At 33.8% G+C, this 15,805-nt stretch overlaps 2 protein-coding genes and 1 non-coding gene across 5 annotated transcripts in view; all 3 read left to right on the top strand.

The window, feature by feature from the left end:
• The window catches only part of LOC124987301 (protein argonaute-3-like), a 74,365-nt gene extending 68,672 nt beyond the window's left edge, over positions 1-5,693 (top strand). For 2 of the 3 annotated variants that reach the window (XM_047556477.1, XM_047556499.1), the window contains exon 6: positions 4,485-4,739. In XM_047556477.1, the coding sequence (XP_047412433.1) occupies positions 4,485-4,684 (200 nt within the window). In that variant the 3' untranslated portion in view covers positions 4,685-4,739. Of the gene's footprint in view, positions 1-4,484; positions 4,740-5,627 lie in introns of those variants that run through there. The other variant, XM_047556486.1, reaches the window with a different exon arrangement.
• A 2,545-nt stretch (positions 5,694-8,238) lies between these two features.
• LOC124968756 (small nucleolar RNA SNORA40) lies at positions 8,239-8,370 on the top strand. The gene has a single exon (XR_007105838.1). It is a non-coding gene; the product is annotated as a small nucleolar RNA SNORA40 (small nucleolar RNA).
• An 855-nt stretch (positions 8,371-9,225) lies between these two features.
• The window catches only part of Ago3 (argonaute RISC catalytic component 3), a 38,521-nt gene continuing 31,941 nt past the window's right edge, over positions 9,226-15,805 (top strand). The window contains exons 1-5 of the mRNA XM_047556466.1: positions 9,226-9,314; positions 9,434-9,581; positions 9,997-10,116; positions 12,768-12,890; positions 13,215-13,348. Of these exons, the coding sequence (XP_047412422.1) occupies positions 9,259-9,314; positions 9,434-9,581; positions 9,997-10,116; positions 12,768-12,890; positions 13,215-13,348 (581 nt within the window). The 5' untranslated portion in view covers positions 9,226-9,258. The remainder of the gene's footprint in view (positions 9,315-9,433; positions 9,582-9,996; positions 10,117-12,767; positions 12,891-13,214; positions 13,349-15,805) is intronic.

Below are 15,805 nucleotides of genomic sequence, written 5' to 3'. Positions count from 1 at the left end.
GAGTTCTGGTAGATGACATTGATCAAATTAAGGGAAGTTCCCTTCTGGTCTTAGTATAGTTAAGAGTATTTGCTACAGTGCTGGATTTTATCAGATACTTTCTTAGGAACCATTATCATCATCATTTTCTTTAATATTTAATATGGTATATTGGATCAAGTAGATTTTAAAATCTAACATTTCTTTTTCAGTAAAGATTAACTAATGTGGGGAAGCAAAAGAAGGAATACAATAATGTATACGTCGCTTTATTAAATACTAAAGTTTATTCAAGCAGCGAGAAGCAGATCTTTGATCATTGAAATTCACTCCTAATTCAAAAGTGTAGTCACTGATTTCAACCCATTCTTTTTTTATTTTTTTAATCTTTTTATTTGTTCTAATTTAGTTGTACATGACAGAATGCATTTATACATTATGATAAATCATATAATGGAATGTAATTTCTCATTTTTCTGATAATACATATTGTAGGATCTTATCAGTCAGGCAGTCATATATGTGCATGAGGTAATAATGTCTGTTTCACTCTACTTTCCTTTCTACCCCCACCCCCCCTTCCACTCTCTTCATTCCCCTCTACCTAATATCAACCCATACTTTTATACAGAGTGTTTTTTCACAAAATTTAATTTTTACCTCAATGCCCGCCTTCCTATGGAGAAGTTGGTCAACAATGAAATGATACACTAAGAGTGTAGTGAAAGTAATGGAAAAATAGAAGAGGGTTATACAGGAGAAATATTCTTCCTGTTTATTCACTAGTTAAAACTCTCTAATGTGTGAAATATTAGTTGCACATGACAATATATAGTAATCTAGTAGAAAATTACCTGTAAGATTAAAAGAAGAGCAAAATAATATTAGTTACTGTATATTTATTCCCTTGTCTATTTACTTTAAAATTAAACCCAGATCCAATATGTGTTTAAACTTAAATTTGGTTTGTATCCTGACAGTCTTTGTGTGTTTTTGTTTTGTTTGTGGGTACTGGGCATAGAACCCAGAGCCTTGCACATGCTAGGCAAGTACTCTACCACTGAGCTACATCCCAGCCACTCACCACCTGCTTTGTTTCTTCTTCCCCCAAGGCAGGCTTGAACTTATGACCTACTGCTTTAGGCTTCTGAATAGCTGGGATTACAGTATGTGCACCATGCTCAACTCTGCCCGCCTCTTTTCTTATGCACAACAATATTCTCACATTTTTCAACAGAAGAATATAATGTGTACACTTAAACTATTTTCGATTTGAGTAAGATATCTAGAGTACTATTACAACCTTATCAATCTTTTTTCTTTTTTGTGATGCTGGGGATCAAATTAGAACTTCACACATGCTAAGAATGCCCCCCCCCCCTTTTTTAATGAGTTGGAAATTAGTGTTTCTAAAGTTTATTTGGATGGAAGGTTAGCAGTGAATATTAATTCCTCTTAAGTTTTTCCCACAGACACATTCATGAATGTGTGTGTGTGCGTGTGCACACACACACATATATTATATATATATGTAGATATATATATTTGTGTGCAAAAAAATATATATGTATATATGTGTGGTGTATGTGTGTGTGTGTGGTGTGTGTGTGTGTTATGTATAGTTTGTAATAGAGAAAAAACCAACATGTCCATCTTTAAGGACATAAAGCATATCCATGCATTGGGATATCCTACAGCTATTAAAAAAAAAGATATAATTCCATATTAGTCCATATACATCTTCTGTAAGATCTATATGAGAAAATATCAAAGTCCAGGATAGTGTTTTCAAATATTTTATCATTTGTGTTCTTTTTATTATGAGGGGAAAGGACATATATATTCAGTTATCATGGAATAATGTGGAATAATATATAGTCTGTTAAAAAATATACTGACACATGTATAATCCCAGCTACTCTTGTTTTTGTTTTTGGTACTAAAGATTGAACCCGGGAGTTTACCACTGAGCTACATTACTCAGTCCTATTTATTTAATTTTTATTTGGAGACAGGTCTCCTAAATTGCTAGGCCTTCACTAAATGCTGAGTCTGCCTTGAACTTGTGATTTCTCCTGCATCAGCCTCCCAAGTTGCTGGGATTACAGGCGTGAACCACAGGGCCTGGTATTCTGTAGGCTGATGCAGGAGGATCACAAGTTTGAGGCCACCCTCTGCCATTAATGAGACCCAAAAAGGATGAGGGATGTATGTCAAAGGTAGAGTGTCCCTGAGTTCAATCCTCCAGTACCAAAAAAAAAAAAGTACTGACATAAAAGATCTCTAAGAACATGTTAACTTTTTAATGAAATAAGAACATAGAGCATTTATCTTCTGATCTCACCTAAAAATATACTACCCAATTTTATCTTGTAAGTGCATGTCAAAAGGAGGAAAATGTATACATATCTAACCACAAATGGTTAATTTTGTTTTAGAGCTACTTGGAGAGGTTCAGCTGGGGAAAGTCTTACTATGTATCTCTATATTGTTTTCAGTTTTTATGATGAAACTCATATATTATTTTCTATGGTTAAGAAAGTTAAAATAATATGTGCTACTACAAAATTAATATTTTAAGATAAAAATCTTCCTAATAACATTAAAAATACCCACAAGCCTCACCAACTTACAAATATCCTGAGAAATTACTGTTAAAAGCCTTGATAAATATCTTTCCAAAGGTGAGGGACATTTTATGGCGGGACATTACTCTAAATGAAGGCGAGGAAAAGAAAGAGTACTACATAAAACGTTCACACTTAACAAACTGTGGCATGTCTCTTTTTGTTGTTGGTTGGTTGGTTGGTTTTTACAGTACTGGGGATTTGAACCAGGGCCTTGTACATGCTAGGCAAGCACTCTGCCATAGAGCCACACCTCAGCTCTTGTGGGCATGTTTGTAGTGTTCTGTTTTGTTTTTGGACGACAGGCTAACACTAGGTGCTGAAACTGGTCTCAAATTTACTATCCTTCCTTCCTCAGTCTCCTGAGTAGCTGGGATTATAGACATGCATTGTCAACACCAGCAAGGGCATGTTTTTTGAATAATATATAACATCGTAACATGAAGCTTATTGTCTATTTCAGTTTTGCCTTTCATTTTATTCCTAATGCCTTTATAGCACCATAATAATCATCAGTATTTAAGAAATGAGTGATAGTGGTTTAACCATTGGTGAAGCTCTTCTGTTCCAAAATCCAAAGTTAATAAATCATTGCTGATTGACTATCATAATATATTGGACAGATAGTCCTTTGTATCTGTAGCTCGAATTTAAGACCCCTATCTTCTTAAATCATTATAAGATGGGAAACTCATTAACATAACAGTGTAGTGGGTATAGAAATTTCTAGTTTAAGAAAGAGTGTGGTATGGTAGTGCACACTTGTAATCAGTCCTAACCTCGGAAGGCTGAGGCAGTAGGATCACAAATTTAAGACCAGCCTGGGCAACTTAGCAAGACTGTTTCAGAAGAAAAAGGACTTGGGACTATAAATCAGTGGTAGAGCACTGAGTTCAATCAGTACTACCAGGGGGAAAAAAAAGAAAGAAAGAAAGAAAAGCCTACCTTGTTATCTGCCAAAGAATCCTGGCCTTTATTCACTACAGACCTTGTTTCATGCCTTACACACTTCTCTGTACATGAATTAGAGAATGGAGTAATTCAGTGACCCATGATGAAAGAAATAGTTTATAAAAGCTATAGTGACCTTTCTGTTCTTATGCCCTGATCAGAGGTCAAATTAAAGCTGCTTATTTTCAGAAAATTTTATATGTAAAATAGTTTACTTTTTATTTCTATTCATTTGCTTTCCTATGCTAACTAGGACTTCCTATTAAGTGAAATTTAATTTGCCATAGAATTTTTGGTAGATGACTTTGATCAGATTAAGGATGACTTTATATCTGGTAAAATTCACCAAAGATATAAAAGCTGAATTAATTAGCATTTAGAACAAACCTAACTATATAAAATACATGGATATAGCAATAATTTATTGAATTGCTTTTACGGTTAGAATTTATGTAACATCAGTAAAAATAAAGTTATAAACTGTTATATATGTGTGTATATAAAGTTTACACTTAGTTCAACCAACTGCATGTTTTTTTTTAGAAATATTTTTTAGTTGTAGATGGACCCAATATCTATATTTATTCATTTTTATGTGGTGGCTAAGGATCGAACTAGTGCCTCATGCATTCGAGGCAAGCGCTCCACTGCTGAGCCCCAGCCCCAGCCCAACAGCATGGTTTTTGAATAGGAAATAACATCGTAGTATGTAGCTCATAGTTTTCATCATTTCTCCATTGTTTTTATAGCACATAGTAACCATATATATACATATATGTATATATATATTCACATATACACACATACAAATGTGCAGAAGGGATCATTTTTAACTCTGTAGATATTATTTAGCCTGGAGTCTAAGATGAAGTTTCTGAATTTTTTAGGGAAACATTAATTTGTACTATTTGTGTTTTTTTTCTTTAGTTTCTGCCACTGCCTTCTACAAAGCACAACCTGTAATTCAGTTCATGTGTGAAGTTCTTGATATTCACAATATTGATGAGCAACCAAGACCTCTGACTGATTCTCATCGGGTAAAATTCACCAAAGAGAAAAAGGTGAATTCCTTTTCATTTAGAACAATTTGGACTATAAAAAACATAGGCTATGCCAACCTTTATTGAAATTTTGTTTTTAATTTATTGTAAACAAATGGGATACATGTTGTTTCTCTGTTTGTACATGGCGTAAAGGCATACCATTTGTGTAATCATAAATTTACCATAGGGTTAATGCTGTTTGTGAAATTTTATAATTAAAATTTATTTGTGTAATATCAGCAGTAAACATATACATAATTTATAAAATGTTACATTAAATGTATCTTAGTGTTTGAATGAAAATTAAGCCAAGTAAGCAACTAGTATAGATACCAGCTAATTTGTTAATACTTTCCCTTACTGGCTGAAAGGAATAATACTCTTATGGGAAAGTACTTCCATAATATGTTTAAAAATCATTATTTGAACATATTCTAATATATTGACTTCTTTATTTTTCTAATAGTTCTTAATTTCATTCCTTTGAAAATTTATGAATAAGGGGATAGCCTATTTCATGTGTTGTTCTAGAGTTGTAAGCTAGCTATTTAATGTACATTACAGAACTGACTATTGCTAGCCTATTTTACCTAGTAACTAAAACTATACAGTGGTGTTATATCATAAGTATATACATTTAACTCACATAAATTTATCTCTATTTGGTCTCCCAAGAAAAAAATAACTTTAATAGTGATCTAAGATTTATATTTTGTGTATATATTTACTCTCCATATATGTACAGTTCTAAATGCATTTAAATATATGCATACATTTTGTGTCCAAAGTATGCTGCTGTACTTTATCAGAAATTTAAGGAGTTTTTAAGAGTAATTTTGATCATGTACAATTCTTGCCTTGCTCATGACTTTAGAACCAAATTTTCATGTAAGATATGACTCCACTGTATTTAGTTTTTTATTTAGACATGAAGGAAAGTTATTTTCTAATTAGAATGAGTAGCATAAATTCTGTTTATATTAAATGTAGATCTTAAATAGCCAGAAATAATTACATTGTTTTTAAGATTTTACCTATTTGTTGCAGATAATTTTCAGCTTGTGGTTTGAATGAAGCATTGAAGTTTATTCACTGAACATCTTTCAGTTCCCCAAATCAATTAGAGTAGCTGAATATACATCCTGCTTGCTCCAGTTATCATTCATTCTTTACCATTCAGTAGCCAGGAAAAAGATAGTCATTGCAATAAAACATTAAAAAGAAAATTCTTTCTGCTTTGAAAATAAGCATCCATTTTTCTCAAATTATTTAAGTGCCGAAATAAGAACTATTAACTATAATTGTTTTTTAACCATACCATTGTCCTTCATAATCTGTATTAACTGCACAGTTAGCATTGTCAGGAGGTTAGTGCATTACCTGCATTATATATGTGATCATCTAAATGCCATGGTTTCCAGTGGAGTTGCTGCTTAGTTACCACCTCTGATATCATGAAGTCACTTACTTATTTTGCGGGTAACTATGCAATCAACTCATATCACCACTCTATCACAGAAAATACAAGATCTGTACAGAACAAGGATTCAACTGCTGCCCGAAGAGCATGGACTCGATCTTAACTTCAAACTGCTCAGGGGCCCAAATACAATGACTGAAAAATGACTAGAAAGCATTATAAAGTTGATGTATAGTGAAGGTAAAGCCAAGTTTATAGTGTAAATATTTATTAAAGCCAAAAAATTTTTTTGTTGGATGGAGGGTTGGGGAGGGACCTGGGCAGAGAATTATCTAGTCCATTTTTTAAAATTGCAACTTTTTGCTAGTTCCCTGGAGTTTGTTCTAATTCTTAGATACCCATGATCCTAGATCTGGGGTAAAACAATCTGGGTTAGATCTCATTGACAAACCAATGATTTTTTTTTCTCCTAAGTGAAGAAGGCTTTTTTTTTTTTTTTTTTTTTTTTTTAAGGCTCTTTAAAGTACTTGATGTTTTTCTACCATAGTAAGTCAAGAGTCAAAGAGTTTTGTGTTCTGTGCTACTTGGATTTAATTTTTAGTTGTCATGAGAAATTTGATGGTAACTGTTAAATATGGATACAAACTGTACTATATTGAATATTTTAGCATATTCATCTTTATTCCACTTGAACTTTCCCCAAATGTTTGATAATAACTTAGGGTTTGTTGTTTTGTTTTGGTTCTTGTTTTTTTTGTCAGTAATTTGTAGTAACAGTAGAAATATTGAGGAAAATATATGGTTAAAACTGCAACAGGTATTTAAAAGTACCATTTTACTTTTGGTAAAGCTTTTTTGATAAGTATGCAGACATTAGTAATTTTTTTTTTTTAATTCAGGGGAAAGACAAAAACAAATTGCTAAGTGGTGAAATAAACTGAAATGTTTTAAACTTTTTTGTTGTTTTCCCCCTAAACACATTTATATCTTGTTTACTTCATATTATGGTATTTCCTTCTTACAAGGCTTTCCCTTACATTTTGTAGTCTCCTTTATAATATAAAGGCATAGGAGATTCTGTAAACTGATCAGAACTTTCAGTCTCATAAAGTAGCTATAATGAAAAAGTACTTCTCCCTGATACAGTTAGGAGTACTTTTCAAGAAAAAAACCCATACCAATCTGGTACAGGAACACTGTGTCCACTTAACATTTTAATTTGTCGTTCCTATGTCAGAAGAAAAATATTGTTATTAATATGAGTGAATTTATATTTGGCACTACCGTTAGGAATTAGATAAGAAAACAAATTTATTGTATCAAGGTTTCTCAGACTTGTCCCTGTTGACATTGTGGGCTGGATAATTCTTTGTGGAATGGCAGGTGCTGTTCTAACATTGTAAGCTATTTAGGAGTATCCCCTGGCCTCTACCGACTAGTTGCCAATAGCACCCCCAATTTATACTAGTCAAAATGTCTCCCTTATGCTGGGCATGGTGGTACAGGCCTGTAATCCCAACAGCTAGGAGACGGAGGCCAGGGGATTACAAGTTCAAAGCTAGTCTCAACAACTTAGCAGGACTGTCTCAAAATAAAAAAGGTCTAGGAATATAGCTCAGTGGTAAGCACCCCTGGGTTCAATCCCAGGATACCCACCCTCCCCAAAAAAATTTTTTTTAAAGTTTCCTTAGATAATGGGATGTGATCTAGTGGTAGAATGCTGCCTAGGATGCATAAGGTCCTGGGTTTGGTCCCTAGTACTCCCTTTCCCCACAAAAAGTCTCCAGACATTGCCAACTGCTCACTGAGGGGGCAAAATCACCCTCAGCTGAGAACCACTCCTATAGGAACTACAAATATGAAAGAGAAATAATACAAAAAGAATAAGCAAGAATTCTGTCTGAGATCTAAAGATTGTCTTCTGTCTATCCCTTTTTAGATTTTTGCCCCCTGGAGTCTAGGCCAAACCTTTAAAATGGAGTTGTTTTCATCTGTAAACCATGGCCACTATATGTCTTGTTTGTTAACATTCCTGTAGGTTGCTCTAAAACTCTCATTGGCCAATGATAGCTAATAGTGGGTGTAACTATTTTAAATTTAAATTAATGGTAATGAAATAAAATTAAAATTGCAGTTTTTCAGGCACATGAGCCACATTGCATGTGCTCAGTAACACATTACTAATGATTACCATATTAAGAACACAGATGTAGAACATTGCATCATCTCAGAAAATTCTATTGATCCCAAAGAGACAAAGACTTATAAACAGATGCAAAATATAAATCTTCTTTTGCAACCCAGAACTCATTGTTCAGTATGAGTTTTGATATATGTAGGAAGGAATTATTAAGATATCTAAAAAAAAAAAAAAATTCATACCAAAGAATTTCGTTGATGATTTAAAACCCATTTCTTCACTTTCTAGAGTGACATTGGAGCCTTGAATTCCGCCCCCCGCACCCCAGTTCATAGGTGGACTGCCCCAACCCAGGAATGCCTAAAATCATTGTTAATTTTGTGTATGTACATTTTTCTGAGAGTTTATTGCTTTCATCAGATATTCTAAGGGTCAGTGGACTCTATAAGAAGGTAGGAACCACCTGGTTTCAGAATTATTTTGGTTGCATTTGATTGCTTCTAGTCAATATGGTAAAGTGCTGTGTCACTATATTACCCTTCAATAAAATGATCATTACACTTCTGTTTAAAGGGCCTGGCATTTTTTCTTTCTTGCTTTATACATCTTTGAAGGGCTTCCTTCTTGAGCTTTATGAAATTCTGATCTGCAATCAGTATGTGATGACTGGACTACTTAAATACACTACTTTGAAGATTATAAACTATCTTGAGAATTACTGAAACTCCTCTTTCATTCCTTCTTCCCTTTCCTAGCATGATAGTCCAAATTTATTATTAACTGGGTTTTTTATTAATGGAGTGCTTTGTCCCTTGACCTTTGGGCTTTGAAATTTTTATGTTCTATGTACTATGAGTGGAGCTTGATAGGGTAGAGAAAGGTTTGACATTAGGTCTCCATGGAGTAACCATATTGGCAATGTTTTATGTATAAAATTATGTCAATATCACATTGTATCACAGATTTTGTTTGCTCAGAATTGAATTTTTATAGTAGTGAACAGGCTTATAAGTATAAATATTTTTCATGTGAAGTTCTGTAACCTGCATTTTTCTTGTTGGGAACAGGTCTGAAGGTTGAAGTGACTCATGTGGAACAATGAGCCGGAAATACCGTGTTTGTAATGTAACAAGAAGACCTGCCAGTCATCAAACGTAAGAAAAGCAGTGGTGATATGAGGCAGCTCACTCTAGGTAGTGGGTTGGGAGTCTTGCTGGCTTGTAGTGGAATAAGAGTTATTCATATCTCTTTTTTTTCCTCTCTGCCCCACCAGCTTTCCCTTACAGCTAGAAAATGGCCAAACTGTGGAGAGAACAGTAGCTCAGTATTTCAGAGAAAAGTACACTCTTCAGCTGAAGTACCCACACCTTCCCTGTCTGCAAGTGGGACAGGAGCAGAAACATACCTACCTGCCGCTGGAAGTAATGTCTTTTTGCTACTTATGAATATCTTCCTGTTCATCATTCCTTTGGGGTCTTTTATGACCTATAACTTACCTCATACTCTGTTACCTATTTTGGAACTTAAACTCTTCTTAAAATTTATTTTAATTTTCATTAATGAATGAATATAGAAAAGTTCAACCGTAATGCTACCACTCTAGTCTAACCACTGTTAGCAGTTTAGATACTTCTTTCAATCTTTTTATCCTGTATACATTTTCCCAAATTATAATAGTATTTTAAAGTAGTTTTGTTTACTACTTTTTTATTAAATATATTAAAAATAAGCAATTTAATGATACAGATTTAAACGTTTTATTTTACATGTAATTGTCACTGAGAGCTAACAAAAAGATGCTTGTACATCTAGTATAAAACTTTTTTCTATTTGTAGGTCTGTAATATTGTGGCAGGACAACGATGTATCAAGAAGCTAACAGACAATCAGACTTCGACTATGATCAAGGCAACAGCAAGATCTGCACCAGATAGACAAGAAGAAATTAGCAGATTGGTTAGTACTTAATCCTAGAAAATGGGGATTTAAAACATGTTAGGATTAGTTTCTAAAAAATGCCCTTACCAGCCTATATCTTATTGCCATTTCTTCGACCATCAGAATTTAAAAGGTATCGTGAAATAATCTAGGAGTGTGTTTTGGAGGGGGGTGGTAAACTTTAGTAGGTTATATGAAGAGTTATGTTCTTCTAATTTAACCCTAGACTCTAATTAGATGCAGGATACAAGTTCTGTCAGAATTAATATTTTAATTTAGTGAACTGGGAACCACCTAAAAGAGTGGGGGAAGGGAGAAATTCAAAGTATTATGCTAGCAGTACTGAAACACTCATTCTAGAATTGTTTTACTTCCAATATCAGACTGGTAACTATACAACTATACAGTCTAAATAAAGAAATAAAAGCTTCAAGCATGTAGTGTCTCCACATGCCTCATTGTGGAGGAGGAGGGAGGAGTTACCACTACCACTTGATAAAACTGATGGTACTATTCTACAATGTATGTGTGTATGTGTGTGTGTATCAAGTTATCATGCTATACACAATAAAAACATACACTGTTGTCTGTCCATATTTGGGGGAAGGGGTGGATGGGGATTGAACCCAGGACCTTCCACATGCTAAGCACAAACTCTACCACTAAACTGTAGCCTCAGCCCTCTTCCAACCTTTTTATTTATTCACTAAGTTGTCCATGCTGGCCTCAAACTTACAATCCTCCTGCCTCAAGTGTCCCTTCAAGTAGCTGGGATTATAGGTATACATGACCATTTCCGGTTTGTCTCTTTTTTTTTTTTTTTTTTTTTTTTGAGGAGCAGGGTACTGGGAATTGAACCCAGGGCCACACAATGCTAGGCAGGTACTAAACTACATCCCTGGCCCTGTTATTTTTAAAAATAAATAAATATGATAGAATAGGCAAAATTAAAAGTAATAAGGCTGCCCAGACCTTAACTCACTCTGCTCTTGAGTATCATTTAAACTGCCTAAGCATAGAGAAGAAAATCTGGAAATATGAATATTCCCCAGAACAACTCAGTGACATTTTCAAAAGCAATATTAAAGATTATTAGAAAAGGGATTCAGAACTGGCTTTTTTTGTTTTGTAAGCCAATTACAAAAACAAAGACCATTTTTTCCTTACAAAGTTGTAAAGAGTAAATAAAAGTTATTATATAACATTAAATTAGGAAAATGCATGCTGGTTCTCATCCTAGAATTTTCTTTAATTCTACTCTAATAAGGTTTTAAAAACTTTCTCAAAAACCTTTAAGAGATATTGACACTCTATTTCTGTAAAGTCTCAATAACTAGCAATTCTAAATTATTTATTCAGAAAGACAGTATTGTGTAGTGGCTAAAAGAACAGACTTTGGAGTCTAACAGCCATGGATTTGAAGTTTGCTTTTTTCACTTACTTTTATATTATTTATTATTATAATATGTTTATAGCTTCCAGTCATTTAACTTTACTTAGTCATTTAACTTTACTAAGCTTTTGTTTAAATTTTCTGTAAAACAGTTTATAAAATACCTACTTTTATAACTGTAACATAATTGTGAAAATTAATTATTAAGAACTTAGCTCTAAGCAGGTTTACAGCAGGTCTTCATAAATAGTAGTTATTTTTTATAACCTTACTGGAGTGATAAACCAGCACACAACAGAAATGAATGGCAGTTAGGTTTGAAGAAAAAGATATATTATTGCCTATTTTAGAAAATTACTTTTCCAGCTTATTTTAGGGAGATTCTGTTCATATATTTAGATTATGTAGTTCTTTAATAGATTTCTACTTGGAGTTGAACAGCATCTTTTTTTTTTTGTAACTTTGACCTTCACCCTGAGAACAAGTAAATGTGTTTTGAAAAACAGCTAAGATCCAACACTGAATTCTCTTTGTATGTAAGGATATATTAAGAAAAATTTATAAACTATAACTCATTCTAGCTTCTTACCATTTCCAGTGCACCCTATTAAATAAACTTTACAATATAGTACTATTTATCTGAAAATACTGAAGTAAACTTATATAAATCATAAAGTAGTTTTTAAAAGTATTAAGATTTTAATATTTCTATCAAACTTTATAGGAAATAAATTTTAATAATATGTCTGGGTTCTCTATAATCAGAGATTCTTAATGAAAAATGAGGTGAAAATTCTTCCCTCCAAAACATATTAGGTTCAATCATTAAAAATTGCCATTTTCATAGATCAAAAATAGTCGAAATCTTGGGCTGGGGTTGTGACTTAGTGGTAGATAGAGTGCTTGCCTAGCACATGTGAGGCACTGGGTTCGATTCTCAGTACCACATAAAAAAATTAATTAATTAAAGTTACTATGTCCAACTACAACTAAAAATATTTTTTAAAATAGTTGAAATCTTATTATTCAATCTAATACATACATCTAAATTTGTACGAATTACCCAGGAGTTCACAGATTTCCTACAGTCCATTCATGACCCATAATCCCCAGGTTAAGATTCTCTACTCTTTGGTTAGGGCACCATTGATTAGACCTATTGCAAAACATATTGCTGACAGAGAAAGGAAAAAAAAGAGAGGGAGAGGGCTCTAATGAGTAAAGTATGGGATCTAGGGGAATTTTGAGAGTAACTACAAACTTTTCCTATTGTTAGGTAAGAAGTGCAAATTATGAAACAGATCCATTTGTTCAGGAGTTTCAATTTAAAGTTCGAGATGAAATGGCCCATGTAACCGGACGTGTACTTCCGGCACCTATGCTCCAGTATGGAGGACGGGTAAGGCCTCTTGATATTTTAATCAAACATAGGTACTTTGTAAGAATGGAGAGAAGGGCATAATAGCTAAGTGTGGAATTTAGCAAGTTTTTAACTGTTCCAACAATATATTTTTTAATTTCAAAGTAAATGTCCTTGCTTGAATTTAGTGGAATTTTTTAATGTTAAAAGTATAAACAATATTGATTTTAAAACAGCCAATTTCATATAAAATATCAGACTTATATCAGTTCAGTAATTTGAAATACTTATTCTTGACTCATTCACATACATTATAAAGTTTTTTTTCTTTTTTGCCTTGTTGTTTCTCTTTTCCTTCTGTAGAATCGGACAGTGGCAACACCAAGCCATGGAGTATGGGATATGCGAGGGAAACAGTTCCACACAGGAGTTGAAATCAAAATGTGGGCTATAGCTTGTTTTGCCACACAGAGGCAGTGCAGAGAAGAAATACTGAAGTAAGGAATGTCATTACTTTAGTTTCAGGGCCTTTTTGTTTTTAGATTTTAAATTACTCATCTCTTATTCTAACAAATGTTCCCTACATGGAGTATATTTAATCACTGAATTTTTCTTCTTCTTTGGTGATGATGGAAATTGAATCTATGATTTCACCCATATCACTGAGCTTTTAAAAATGTTTTTTCTTGATACTTTGATGAAGATTCCTGAGTGTGTTAGTCATAGTAAAGGCTTTGATTCATGCTCATGGATACCCTAACAACTAGCTTATGTGGTATAGTAGCAGCATTATTGTCTTTTAATGGCAGGTAGAATAAGTTCAATTCCCAGCTTTGACACTTGCTCACTTTATTACCATGAATAATTTATTTAATCTATTTCCCAGAGGCTGAGGCAGGAGGATTGCAAATTTAAGTCCAGCCTCAGCAACTTAGTGAGGCCCTGAACAACACCATCCTGCCTCAAAATTTGAAAAATAATAAAATGGGCTGGGAGGTGGTTCAATGGTTAAGCATCCCTGGGTTCAATCCCTTACCAAAAACAAACAAACAAACAAATGAAGTTCATTGCCCCCATCATTACTCATTTATGCTAACTACAGAATTTTCTTAAATATGATATTGGGTTTTTTTTCCAATGTAGATGAAAATACATTAAAATGCCTTCTGTATTTGTTTTTAAATTTTTCTTTTCATGTTTTTCATCTCCTCTCAGGGCAAAATCTTTCCTGTTATCTTAGTCTGAGATAGATAATACTATAGAAGTTCTAGACTGTATCACGGTTATGGTTCTACCATTTAACTAACCATTTAAAACCTTAATGTCCCTAAAACTGTTTTCTTCTTTTTTTAATATTTTTAAAATATATTTTTCGTTGTTGATGACCTTTATTTAATTTGTTTATTTTATTTTTTTAATTTATTTTATTGTAAACAAATGGGATATATGTTGTTTCAGTTTGTACATGGAGTAACAGCATACCATTTGCGTAATCATACATTTACATAGGGTAATGGTATTCGAATCATTTTCTGTTATTTTTTCCTTGCCCCCCATCCCTCCCACCCCTCTTTTCCCACTATACAGTCCCTCCTTCCTCCATTCTTGCACCCCTCCCACCCCCCATTATGTGTCATCATCCGCTTATCAGTGAGATCATTCGCCCTTTGGTTTTTTGAGATTGGCTTATCTCACTTAGCATGATGTTCTCCAATTTCATCCATTTACCTGAAAATGCCATAATTTTATTATTCTTTATAGCTGAGTAATATTCCATTGTGTATATATATATATATACCACAGTTTCTTTATCCATTCATCAATTAAAGGACATCTAGGTTGGTTCCACAGTCTGGCTATTGTGAATTGAGCAGCTATGAACATTGATGTGGCTGTATCTCTGAAGTATGCTGATTTTAAGTCCTTTGGGTATAGGCCGAGGAGTTGGGATAGCTGGGTCAAATGGTGGTTCCATTCCAAGTTTCTAAGGAATCTCCACACTGCTTTCCAGAGTGGCTGCACTGATTTGCAGCCCCACCAGCAAGGTATGAGTGTACCTTTTCCCCCACATCCTCTCCAACACCTATTGTTGCTTGTATTCTTGATAATTGCCATTCTAATTGGGGTGAGATGGAATCTTAGTGTAGTTTTGATTTGCATTTCTCTTATTACTAAGATGGTGAACATTTTTTCATATGTTTGTTGATTGCTTGTAGATCTTCTTCTGTGAAGCGTCTGTTCATATCCTTAGCCCATTTGTTGATTGGGTTATTTGTATTCTTGGTGTAGAGTTTTTTGAGTTCTTTATATATTCTGGAAATTAGTGCTCTATCTGAAGTATGAGTGGCAAAGATATTCTCCCACTCTGTAGGCTCTGTCTTTGCATTGCTGATAGTTTCCTTTGCTGAGAGAAAGCTATTTAGTTTGAATCTGTCCCAGTTATTGATTCTTGCTTTTATTTCTTGTGCTATGGGAGTCCTGTTAAGGAAGTCTGATCCTAAGCCAACAAGTTGAAGATTTGGACCTACTTTTTCTTCTATAAGATGCAGGGTCACTGGTCTGATTTCAAGGTCCTTGATCCATTGTGAGTTGATTTTTGTGCAGGGTGAGAGATAGGGGTTTAGTTTCATTCTGTTGCATATGGATTTCCAGTTTTCCCAGCACTCTTCTTTGTTGAAGAGGCTATCTTTTCTCCATTGCATATTTTTGGCACCTTTGTCTAGTATGAGAAAATTGTATTTATTTGGGTTTGTGTCCGTGTTCTCTATTCTGTACCATTGATCTACCTGTCTATTTTGGTGCCAATACCATGCCGTTTTTGTGACTATTGCTTTGTAGTATAGTTGAAGTTCTGGGATTGCAATACCTCCGTTTCATTCTTCCTGCTAAGGATTGCTTTAGCTATTCTGGGTTTCTTATTCTTCCAGATGAATTTCATGATTGCTTGCTCTATT

This window comes from Sciurus carolinensis, chromosome 1 (assembly GCF_902686445.1).
Source record: "Sciurus carolinensis chromosome 1, mSciCar1.2, whole genome shotgun sequence".
NCBI lineage: Eukaryota > Metazoa > Chordata > Mammalia > Rodentia > Sciuridae > Sciurus > Sciurus carolinensis.
Note: the sequence above shows the minus strand (reverse complement) of the source record. Positions and strands in the feature narration are given on the sequence as shown.